Source organism: Poecilia reticulata, linkage group LG5, assembly GCF_000633615.1.
Source record: "Poecilia reticulata strain Guanapo linkage group LG5, Guppy_female_1.0+MT, whole genome shotgun sequence".
Lineage (NCBI taxonomy): Eukaryota > Metazoa > Chordata > Actinopteri > Cyprinodontiformes > Poeciliidae > Poecilia > Poecilia reticulata.
In genome coordinates this window covers 8,560,084-8,572,716 of record NC_024335.1, presented here as the reverse complement: position 1 = coordinate 8,572,716, position 12,633 = coordinate 8,560,084, and the positions used below count along the sequence as shown (strand labels likewise).

The window sequence follows — 12,633 nt, the reverse complement described above, 5'->3', positions numbered from 1 at the left end:
AAAGTAATCATGTTTCAGAGTATCCTCAGTCCTAATATCTGTGGATGAAGCTAAAGACTAGGGTGATGGCAAGGAGCTAGGGCAGTTGTAAAATAATATTTTAGTAATCGAGTACTCTATAGAACTTTTTMACAATTGTCCGAGGAATCGGATAGCTCCCTCTCTTGACGCAATTCCGATGCCACAAAAGCTGTCGTAGTCCAACCATCGCACCGCAAAATTCAACAATCCTTATTTCTCCCCCAAACTCTCACAAAAYGTCRCACAATTCAACACCATGCTGCTAGCACTTCACAACAACTCATAGGCGGAAGTAAGAGCGCTTTGGTCTTAACTGTGGAGATAAAGAAACATGTTAAAGGGAAAAMTACAAGTAAAGCATCTGGGTTGCTTGCACTTAGTCTACCACTCAAAAGAAAACATGAAATATTGTTGAATACAGTAAAAATGTGAGGTAATTACAGAAGCTTGTTTTCTTGACTGCCTCCATTCAGTCCTAAACATGCATGTTGCACATGTTGCTATTCCACTACAATGGTATATTTGGATTGTAGTTTTTGTTGGTCATCATGTTCCAAGAGTGATAAATGTATGCTTTGCATGCCAATAATATATTTAATCTGTTTGAAACACACCGAAACAGCTAATGGTGCACAAGATGCTGAAGGTTACAGCAAACACTGAAGGAATAATAATGACAGCTTACAAAGGGAGCAATGTGGAAAATGTCAGTGTCACTGCAATAATCAACAGTATATTTAAATTATATGATTTCCTAATATCACACAACAATACTCATAGAACATTGTACTTTAGTACTCTGTCACCATGAYCCATCACATTATTATCACATTATTATAGTACAAGGCACTAGAAAAAAAAAACTTAGATTGCAGTCTAAATACTGTAGGGATGCAGCACTGGYAATGTTGCATAAAAATAAATGTATGCAGGACTGATGCCTCTAAAGCTGCGGGAGGTAACTTTTATAAAAATATATTTTACATATTTGCTAAAATATGTCCACTATGTCCTGACAGCATAATGTGAAACAGATCATCTGTGGTAAAAAAACCAAAACAAATTTGAAGGACCCATATCATTGAAGTTACATTTCCAAGACCACAAATGACCTATGATGAGTCCTGCTACTGTCCTTCTAAAAATCAGATGTCTACCATAGCTAAGGACTGAAAAACTCTCACTAATACGTGTCCCATGAGGACACGACTAAGAGAGCACAAATGTACAAATATCTTGTGTCTGTCAGAATGTACTTAACCAATTTCCACCAATAGGAAAAGCATGCATGCATGTGAACTGACTGGAGTCTTTAATAAGAAACGCACTGAAAAGTACTGACTTGTAAAACTAGGGCTGAGTACATGCCACARAAATTTGGCTCAAACTTGTCACAGACTGTTTCTGAGTAAATATGTGAAATTTGCCATATTCCATAAATAGGTTGCGTGATCCAAAATTATAGTTAATCAGCTAACTTTTATGACATTTTTAACTAAATTCAAAGCTTCTTTCTAAACTGGAAATGAAAGAATATTTCCACACACTAAAAAGGCAAAACGTTTGTCATTTTAAGAAAAAACAACATAAATTAAAAGCAAATAACCTTATAATATCAAATGTACTATGCTGGTGGAGTCAGAGTAACAGTTATACATTTTGAGCAGCTAAWGTAGAAAGGAAGTGTGAAATGTTGAAGTTAAAAAGGTAGACAAAGCCATAGATTAATGCACAAAGAACTGTATTAGCCCAATCCATTTGTATATTTTAGAAAGGCKGTACATTCAACATATGATTGCAGMACTGAGCWACTCACCAACACTGYTAATTTTAGTTAATGCAAGTTAAGAAGTTGCTGACAACTACTTCCAATGTTGAACAGCAACCTTTATCTATTGCTTAACAATATTAAAGCAGGATGTCAGGAAGTTAATCATTTCTCTGCTTTGAGAAAACATATTAAGCTCTATTGCACTTTCAACAGTACTGGAACAGAACCGGTCATATCTAGTTTTGACAGTACGGTCAGTACAACTTTACATTACTTTTAAAAGTCATCAGAAACAGAGACATTTTCAACTTAATAAATCCCATTCTCGTTTAAACTAAGATGTGTGGTACATGTTAAAAAATGTAGAAGAAACAACAGTAAACAAATAACTAACCCACCAACTATTTGCACAGATAAGTCAACAAAAAGTAAAAATATGAGGGAAAAAAATATTTCCCAAAATTTTGAGAAATTAAAAAGAAATTTGTTATAGATATTTATTTATGCAGATAACGTATTTGTTGGGGTTTAGGAACTTTTAACTCATTAGATATTGCATAAAGACTCATTAAGTTGTCATTTCACAATCTCAAACTTGAAGATGCTTKTACCCATCTGTACATGAATATCTGAGCTATAAACAAAGTAGACAACTTGCATCAATTGCTGCATGGAATTTACTTATACTTTTGTTAAGACATGAAAGTTTCATTAAAATATGTCATAACTATAGACCTGATTCAACATAGTGAGTTCAGTCAAAGATGTGAATTGAACAAAAATAACTATTTTCAAACTGGGAARGTTTTGTTGTATTGCAAAGTCTGAGGTAGTGTTACTCAGAAAATTAATCACATCAAAACATGCCATTAATAAAGTATTTTATACTGRACATTTTAAAACAGTTTTCTATTAAGAATAAATAACCATAAGTTTCATCCAGGGTGGATCTTCTGGGCTTTAAACGTCTTYCCAAAAGACGTTTGGAGCAGATTAGCTAAAACTTTTGTTGTTTTGTCTGTTCATAGTAGATGCAAGAGGCAACAGCTTATCTCTGTTTAGTCTGTTAAAATGCCTGGCTACACCCGGAGCCCTGAGCACAATAAATGTACCCTCCCTTTAACTTAATTCAAAAGCTTGGGACAATTTATGAAAAAGTAAATAAAATGTATTTTTAAATACTTGTATCCACCTTGGAAGTGTACCCCTTGACTAAATACGATTTCCTTTGTCATTCCAGTAGACTTCACTGCAAATGCAATCTAAAAACAAACTCGCTGATGTGTAGAAATCTATGGAATACATAAAAATAAGATATAACAGCTATTCTACCTAGAAAAAGCTATCTGATTTGTTCTCCATAATTAACGGGCAACAAGGACTGTTTTTGAATTATGTGTTTAGGTTCTTGCAGTTTCCCCTCATGATGACACAAGGCAGTGGAGGTTGCATCATTAGAGATTCAGGAGAAACTAGTAAGTACTGCAACTGGAAAAGCTAACCTGCTAGCCCATCTGATAGAAAGCAAATGCCAATGTATAAAAAGTAGCAAATGAGCAGGCCAAAGGAGACATCTAGCTGTATACTGTTACACGCAATAACTTTTAAAGCAGTAATTTTAAACCCTGTCTACCATAAGGTTTTCTACTTATACCCCTTGCCTCCAAGTTAGTAATGATCCACGCTGACTGCAGCTAGCTAACAGGTCTTTCTGTGCAAAAACGCTAGCTTAGTTACACAACAGAAAACACCGAGGTGGAAAACATGATAAACAGAAATATTTTAGATAATAATAGTTACCCGTGTAAGCTGCTTGAAAGCGAATGACAGCATGTTTAAAGCTGTGAGACTGGTGGGTAAAGCGGTGCAACAAGCAAACCTGATACGGACCCAACAGGGATCTTCAAGCAGTCTGCAACGGCTGGTTACCCTCGTTAGACCGAAAGGGTCGATGGGTATTGTAGGCAGTAAAAAAAAAAACAATTACATAATTATCCATCCTAGGCGTGTAATGTATTCAGTTACCTCTCCAAAATATTTAATATTTTGATATGTTGATATTTTRTAAATTTTACTACATTTTAATAGCATGAAATGTAGTTTCATGATATAACACAGACATAAATATTCAAGCATTTGAAGAGAGAAAACAAAAGGTTGTACAATATTAGAAATTAAGCTATTTAAAACAGGGTTCTCAAACTTAATTCCTCAAGGGCCACTGTCCTGCAGCTTTAAGATGGCTATCTGCTTCAGCAAACCTGGCTCCAATATTAACTCATTAGCCAAGCTCTGTATAACTTGGTTTGGCAGTTTCACCATTTAATTCAAGTATGTAGGCCAGGGCACACTTCTAAAAGTTGCAGGACTCTGGCCCTTGAGGAATGCAATTTGAATASACTGATTTAAAGTAATATTTTAGTCTGAACTGTAGAAAGTGAGTTGATAGTAAATGAATAATGTAAAAATGGTAATATGTGCTCTTTCCTCCCTCTAGGACATTGTAAGCAGTTACATTCCCTCCAAAAACCCTTAAACTGATTAAAGATCTTTCTTAACTGATTTGTAAGCTGTATGATTGATTACCCTCTAACAACCATTCCATAAATCCAAAACAACACAAAAGGTGATAACATTATCCCAAGGTGATAATGTTATGACACAAACATGCCTAAAACCCCATCTCTATAGCCCTATTGGCTTAGAGATGTCAAAAAGTGTTTTCCCCATATAGATTTTTTAAAATCACTTAGATGTTTTAAAATGTACTTTAAAAGTGTACTGTCATGTTTTTTAACTCACCACATAAATTTGGATAAGATAGCTTGAATAAATAATGAAATAAAATCAATTACTGTGATTATTGGTTTATCATTTACTGTTTTAATTTTGTTAGTCACATCCCAACACCTGATTACATCTAAATKTCTGCAAATGACTAAGCTTATTTCTAAGACTACCTACAGGGCCTGCTTACACTTTGCTTCCAAAACATTTTCCGTTGCGTGTCCAAAAACGATGTAGTCAGTGCACATGGCAGGGAGGAGACRGTGAAATTTTGTGATGACAAGAGGGCATTGAAGCACTCGTCCAGGAGGTCCCAAATCAACCCAGAGCAACATCTTACCACTGCACAGCTCCCTTACCTCTGGCAAAGTCACTGGTCATGATTCAACAGTAAGAAAGAACATCATACTGACAGTCAAACAAGGTGGTGTGATGGTCGGGACTTCTTTACTGCTTCAGGGACCAGGAAATAAGTWTTTAATGAAACCATGAATTCTGCTCCCTGTCTGAAAAGSCCAACTTTTTAGTTTCTCAAGTACACTTGCATTATGCAGCTATGATAATMAGAAGCAAACAAACAAATCTACCTTTGAATGATTCGTGAAAAACATMATGAAGATTTTGGAGACACTTRGCGTATGTGTCTACAAGTTAATGGTTTTGGCYAAAACTGGCTTTGCTTTGTCTTCTTARACCACCAGGAGATGGACACTGACACTCAGCCAAGTTCTGTAGGAGATTTAATTCTGTAAAAAGGGGATTTTTGTTTCCACTATTGCCATTTSAATGCTCCATATTGCTGGAAAGTCAGTTGTTGTTCAGAAGGGATAGTTGGAAAATCAGACACTCAGTTTTATCACCTRTGTTCCCTTAGATTACCAACTGGTTTGATAAAGGGAACTGCATGGCTTCGACTTTGAATCTGGCTATATATTTGGACTGAATTTAGTATATATATTTCTGTATTTGAACTGGATCTATTAGATATAAAGTGCCTTAAGAAGATCTTTCTTGGAAATTGGTACTATTTAAAAAARCGCACTGAATAAAGGGTTCTTATAGAAGGAGCCATATAAAATACAATCTAGGACAAAAACCTTCTCTCACTTACCAAASATKGGTTGTGGTGGGTCTCTCAATGTGACAATGAAATGAGACTCTCTGCTAAAGCACTAAATAAGTCCAATAAGAAGAATCATGTTCAGCCCGTTGTGATGTCTGCCAGTCTCACAAACCTCCTAAAGGAAACCTGTGACTGCAGCCCTTGTCTTCTATAAACTTTAAATTTTCAAGCTAAATATAATGTCTTACTGACAGAACAATAGATGACTAGTCAATTAATCAATTTACAGTTTTAATGGGATGCACTGTTTCAGCATTTTTGGCTCATTCCAATAAAGTTGATATAGAAATTAAATAATTCATTTCAGTTTCAATTCAGTTTATTTACAGCGCCATTTTACAACAAATGTCATCTCAAGGCACTTTACAAAAAAACTTGTTTCAGTTCCATCACACATACATGCCAACTGATACTGGTCATGTCTTTATAAATGAATAAACCTTTAGACTCAGCAAAGTATTATTTCCACTTCTGAAATATTTTCTTCCTCTGCGGGATTTAATAAATTAGAATATGTCATCTTCTTTTGTAAGCTTCATAGTATGCCTTGGCAAATAAAAGACATAACATATCCTTCTGAGTTTATATCCATAAATAGCATAAATAAAAGAGGAACTTTGCCTCAAAGCAGTGTCATGGTAGGTTTTAAGTGGAAATCCAGACCATAACAAGCTTCAGCCAATATATTTTAGAAAATTGAAATAGCGTATCTCCACAGAAAGCTTGAATATGAGTTTCTAATCAGAGGGAAATGTCTTAATTCATTACAGTGGCCTTGCACAGTTAGATAACGCTCTGCACAGCTTGTGCTAACCAATCATGCTTTAAGCAACAAATGAAAACATTCAGTCAGTGAGAGACAGACAGTTAAAGAGATTTTAATGTGCTTGTTCAAACAGTATATTGTATGCATATCCAGCATAGCATTTCTCATACATATAACTCTCTTATATCCATGGGTTGAAATGTAGAGCTGAGAGAATGATTAACAGTCAGTCTACCATAACATTATGTCTGCCACACAGTGATGGCACAGCACAGCTGCCTGAGAGGCTCAGTCTGTACTCAGAGGGAATAATGGCCATTCGGGCTGTTTTAACTGAATTCTCCAACTGCAGAAAGTAATAACACTGAGAAACATAGATCTAAAAACAATAAAGTCTGCTGGGGATGAGTACATTATTTACAGAAAAGAAAACATAAAAACAAAGGTTAACAAATACAAAGTTGGAAAATATACCAGAGAAATCCACCATTTCCTGTACATTCCATAGSTTTGATTATACATTTATTTAAATCCACAATTCACGTCAGTTCAGAGGGGTAAACAACCCTTGTTTCTTCATCATGAACATTGTCTTTTTCCCTCCTCGCTTGAGTCTAATGTATTTATCCGAAATAAGGGCGCTCACTTTGGAAGTTGTAGTCCGGACACACTTTTTGAACTAACTTGTAATCGATGCTTAAAAAAGAGATGAAGATGCAGATCACCTTGAAGGGTTTGGCACAGAGCCAGGCAGCATGAGACTGAGTGTGCTCTGTGAAGCAGGTCTGAGACGGATCATACAGGCAGGGTTTGGATTTCTTCGACCTGTCGGTTTTCTCGTACTCCACCCGACAGTTGAGAGTCTTCCCCTCTTTGGGGTCAATGGTGGCCTGTTGTGTTTCCTGGATCTGGACGTCCTGCTGGGTGTGGGGATGCAGATGCGGTAGAACCTCAAACTCTACCACTTTTGACGGCGGCACAATGCTCACTGACACATTCCCAAGGCTGGACGAGTTGTGGCGGAAGTAAACGGTGAATGTACCATTGATGTGATCAACAATCTTCCCCGTCACCAACAGGCTGAACTTCACGGTCTTAACGCTGAAATAGAAGTTTCCCCAGCCGAAGATCTTCTTGGTCTTCATGTTTGTCTTTAGTGATGGCTTGCGCTTGGAGCGGTAGCCAGTCTGATCCAGTAACAAGGACTGGTTCCGGCCTGTGTCGTAGGGGTTAAAGAAAGTGTAAGTGGGTGGTTTGGACTTCAGGGGTGTCTGGTCAATGGATGTGGAAAATATGCGTGTTTGGTATGGAGACTTGACGACTCCTTCAGCGGTGCCTCCTCCCATGCCATAAGGAAGAGTCTTCGTTACTGAGCCAACAGGGCCCAACTTTGAGAAGTCCACCTGCTTCTCCAGCCCTTGGACCTGAACAGACAAAAAAACAAAAAAACAAAAAACGGGAAAATATTTATTAATATGCAGATGCCTCTTGAAATTAATATTTTTTTACATAAAAGAAAKAATTTACATTTCAAATGTGTTAATTTTCAATTAACTGAGTTTATAGGAATTAGGACTGCTGTAGCGTCATCAGGAGYACTGAAAGAAAGAGCGAAAAGTTGTAAAGAATGTGAAAGAATGTGGCCAGTGTTGACTTTTGAATGGGTCTCATTATGTGCAGCTGTTGGATTAATTCCCCTGTTTTTCTCCCAGTCCAAAGGGGGAGGCAGCATCCTTTGTCCAAAACAAATGTCTCCAATAGGAGACATTGAACCTTGATTAGAAGTTGGTTCTGATTTTGCAAACTGGGATTGTTATGACTGGTGTTCAACATATTGATTTCTGACAAACCCAACTTACAAAGAAAGGGGAAACGCTTTGAAAAAGGATCTTTTGTTTTCACAGATAACAGTCTAAAGCCAATCATAACCCAGAKGRGAAAAATTTCAACCCAGCCAGAAATATAAACACCCTTTCTCTCATTTTGTAAAAAAATATTTTGAATTAGTGAGGCAGTATTGTTACATTTCTGGGCTTGTATTTAAGGTGGACCAAGCAAAGTCCTGCTCATAACGTACATGTTGAATGTGCCATGTCTGAGCTTTTTATTAGTATGTTACTTTCCATTTTCACCCACTCCAGGTACAGCAGTTCACAGAAAGTTTAAACTCAGTTCAAACCAAGTTCATATTRCAGAAAGGTTATGAAATTTTCTATTTTGTTAGTTACATTTAAGTATTTTTTTGGCATAAGCACTTACATTATTAAGAGCATGTCCCCACTACTTGTTTTAGAAACCAGGTTGGTTTCTCATGACATTATTGCATCCCTTCATTTAAACTGCATTGATCATCACAAAACAAATTACCAGAATACAAATTTACCCCAGAAACAATAATTATTTTGCCATATCCGCTTAGATATTTTGTAATCTTTATCTGTCATCAATATTAAACCATTAACTCCAGACTCTATATGAGGTGTAACAGGGAGTAAGGCATTCATTCAATGTTAATTTTTAAGACTTTTAAATAAGTTATGYTCTGAGGCATTAAGAGCAGCCATAGACGGATAATTAGCAGATTTTGCCATYGTTATTCAAAAGTATGCACTTTGTGTTCCTWTAAGGCATTTCTCTCAGGCTTGTTTACCAAATATCTGTGGATGTCTCAAACTTCCTCTAAAATATCGCGACATTACCACAAGTTTGTAGCTCAAAGAGTGGGTTTTAAATCCCACCAGAGCTGTTTCTTCTATTTTATKACTTTGAAAGTGAAAAAACACTGATATCTGCATTAGAAAAATACCTTTGAAATCTGTTACARTTAAAATCGTATGAGGAGTCTTAGTAACTTATAACGTGTAGTGGCTGTGACARAATCATTACTGTAGCTTATATAATGAAAATGACAGCTTTTAATTTACAATGTGAACCTCTCTCACACGCAGAGTCCCTCAGCAAGCTTCAGCTAACCTTGCTGCATTGAGAGGAGTTATCTCCTTAGCATCTGCTGACACTGATGTTCCAGTTTTGACCTCCAGAGTGGAAATGTTCACAAAAATGTTCAGGGTAAAAGAAAGTTCCAGGAAGAAAAGTTTGAGGAGATAAACATTTCAGGTCTCATAGTCAAAACAGACRTTAATAAACAGACGTTAATAAAGTGACAGTAATCACTTTTCAAATGTTATTTCTAACATTGTGTCATACTTTTATTTGTTAATTACTCCATCAGTTGAGAGGCGATAATTCCAACCCTCTATGTCCGTTTAACAACAGGGAACTCTGGATAACTATACAAAGAAGCTGCAACTAGTGCTTAATTAATCTTGTTTTGTATACAGTACATACAACCAAAAATAAACCACGTATGATATTTTTGGTGTTTCCATTTTCATTGGACTCAATTTGTTTCATTGGAAAATGCTTCTGGGGTCACTGTTTTCCATTCTTTTTTTACCTCACACAAGTTTTATCTCCTCGGGCATTGTCGTTAGATCTCTCTACATTTCATCTGCTCAATTCAAGTAAACAAAACCGTCTATTTTTGCTAACACACTTTAATTTTGTTGTCAGAGTTGTTCGGCAGAGCAAAACAACTCTGCGTGTAAGGTAATAGTTGTGGGTCTTTGTTCAGACAGCTTTCTGCCTTTAATCCACAGCCTGGGTGGTTATTCGCAGAGCTGATTGACTGGAAATCTCGGTCTGCTCTCTTTTATGTCTCATCAATCACAACCATGCCACTGCCACCCATACACACAAACACAGAACTAATACACACACAGAGCAGCATTTGCACATATGCAGACTTCTAGCTCGAAGCTGTCATGAAGTGACAGCAAGAATTATTACAACTATTGAGAGGGGTTACGTGCTCCTCCCCTGAGGATGCTTTTGGATTGAGTTAAAAACTATTTTTTAGCTGATAAACAACCACTTTCTGAGACAAAAACAGCGTTTCAAGTCGAAAGGACTGCATCTTTGTGTGCACTCATGCGAGGACAGTTTCTGTCTTCCATCACTCCTATCCAGGGCAAAGTAACCATCGGGCTTGTGCTAGTCTCATTTTCATCAATCACTGACCCTAGTAGCAGTCACATATTGCTACTCATTGAAGTAAAAGTACAGCGCTCAATACAGCTCCTAATGTATTCAGTCATTCAATTAAACCCTCTATTTCTGCATCCCATTCATTAATATGGCTGCAGAGCAGATTTCTAAGTAGATTGATTGGAGGGAAAATAACAGAAAGTTTATTGACCGCTGGAGGAATGAATTACCAACTAAGAAAGGTTTTGATAAATGACAAGTGACTGGAATAATGTCTTACTGCAGATTTTCAACACACCCTTATTCCCCTTTGTGCCATGACGGAAAGCGCATGCAGAGGTCTTGCAATTTTTAAGCCGGCGAATGTGCGACGTGAGCCGACTTTGGCATTGACAGGTAGGAATAAGCCTCGGCTGACGACAGGAAAAACATCAGAATATATACAGCAACAAACAGTGTGCACAGTGCATGCAATATGGGGACTTCCTGTGAACGCGCTGTCAGCAGTGCTGTCAGCTAGCTCCATGTGTTGCCATCTGTCAGGCTAAAACTCTGCTGGTGCAGTCCTAATCATTTCTCTGGTGTATGGCGCAGAGCTCGGAGTAGCATAATCATCATAATCCTCAACATCTTCAGGAGCAACATCGCAAYGTGAAGTGCAACCTAACCTTCAGGGTCAACTGAATGGAGCTAGGAAAGAAAATGATTTCATGATCGGGTCTGAGGTTGACGTAAGTCTGACTGAAGATGGAGAATGAGAGTGTTCACGGTCAGCAACTTTAACAAACATTGACACAGAGGCGGGGATGGGGATGGAGATGGAGGGTAGATGAGTGTGGAGGAAGGGCCTCTTCATTTGTGGCACGGAAGTAATAAAATGCCAGCAGAGACTAAACAGATGGACTTTCTATTAGCATAAATATGAAATTTTTTGTGGCTGACAGTAAATCCATTTAAAGGGTGAGGGTTTGTTAGAAGAAATATCTGATATTTTCTCTTGACATAAAAATCTATAAATTATGGACTTTTTGAGACAGGGAATGTTTGCTGTAAGGTCATATCAGGCTGTTGCATCCAGGAAAGGGTTTGGAAATGAAGCACTGTGCTTTTCTTTACCTTCAGGTGCCAATCAGTTAAATTACAATAACTTGGAGAGTGGTACCCAGAGGGGTACTGTTGGCATGACAAAGGGACAAAAAAAGAAAGTGCAATAAGATCAAACTCAGACTTATAGGTTGCAGCCAAAAATAAAAAGTGATATTCAAAGGCCTGGTGAAACATCAGCAAATTATATATTTCGATGAAGTTAAGGTTAGAAATATGGAGAGGAAGAGAGACATAAATCCTACATTATGTCCAAAGGTTTCAGAATGTTACAATTTGGCAATTTTTAATAAAGTTTTTCTCAGGAGTTATTATYAATGGGAAGAATACTATAAGTTGAAGACAAATCAGTTTAGAACTTTCTGGCAGCAAAACAACTCAAAATAATAAGATTAATGGAAAAACATTTCTGACCAGGTCATAAGRTCATACTACATTGTGTTGAACGAAAATAACATGCAAAATGTTCTAATTAACTTAAGTTATCTAGTTCTTACTATGATTCCTCTAAAGCTCATGTTAAGCTCATGCCACAAGTTATGAGTTTAAAAAATTATTACATGTTGCTACCAACTTTAGCAGAAGTGTTTTGAGCAAAGAATCACAAAAGGTATTTATGTAGGTAAGCAGGGTGGTGGGTTACAACATGCAAAAAGTTAATATTTTGTCTGAGAGCTTTAGAGAAGGGATCAGTGGTTGGATAACTGGTTCAAATCATCAACAAAACTGCAGCTCTTTGAGATGTCCTGCAGTGGTGAGTTTCTCTSAGTATCGATTCAAGGAAGGAACATCGCTGCCTCTCAAAAGAAGCAAGGTTATCTGATAGACATGGGGAATGAAGTTTGGCCAGTGTTGTTCAATCCAACTACGAGGAGAAGTTTATGCCTTTTCTGCTTGATAGAATTGTATAAGAATACACAATACACGCAGGCACACACACACACACACACACACACACACACACACACACACACACACACACACACACACACACACACACACACACACACACAC

At 37.2% G+C, this 12,633-nt stretch overlaps 2 protein-coding genes across 3 annotated transcripts in view; both read right to left on the bottom strand.

Annotated features, from left to right (window-relative positions):
• Nucleotides 1-3,739, bottom strand: part of shmt2 (serine hydroxymethyltransferase 2 (mitochondrial)) — a 26,830-nt gene extending 23,091 nt beyond the window's left edge. For both annotated transcript variants that reach the window (XM_008408453.2, XM_008408452.2), the window contains exon 1: nt 3,593-3,739. In XM_008408453.2, the coding sequence (XP_008406675.1) occupies nt 3,593-3,625 (33 nt within the window). In that variant the 5' untranslated portion in view covers nt 3,626-3,739. The remainder of the gene's footprint in view (nt 1-3,592) is intronic.
• A 2,821-nt stretch (nt 3,740-6,560) lies between these two features.
• nxph4 (neurexophilin 4) overlaps nt 6,561-12,633 on the bottom strand; it is a 53,159-nt gene continuing 47,086 nt past the window's right edge. Inside the window, exon 2 of the mRNA XM_008408454.2 lies at nt 6,561-7,892. Coding sequence (XP_008406676.1) covers nt 7,092-7,892 — 801 coding nt within the window. The 3' untranslated portion in view covers nt 6,561-7,091. The remainder of the gene's footprint in view (nt 7,893-12,633) is intronic.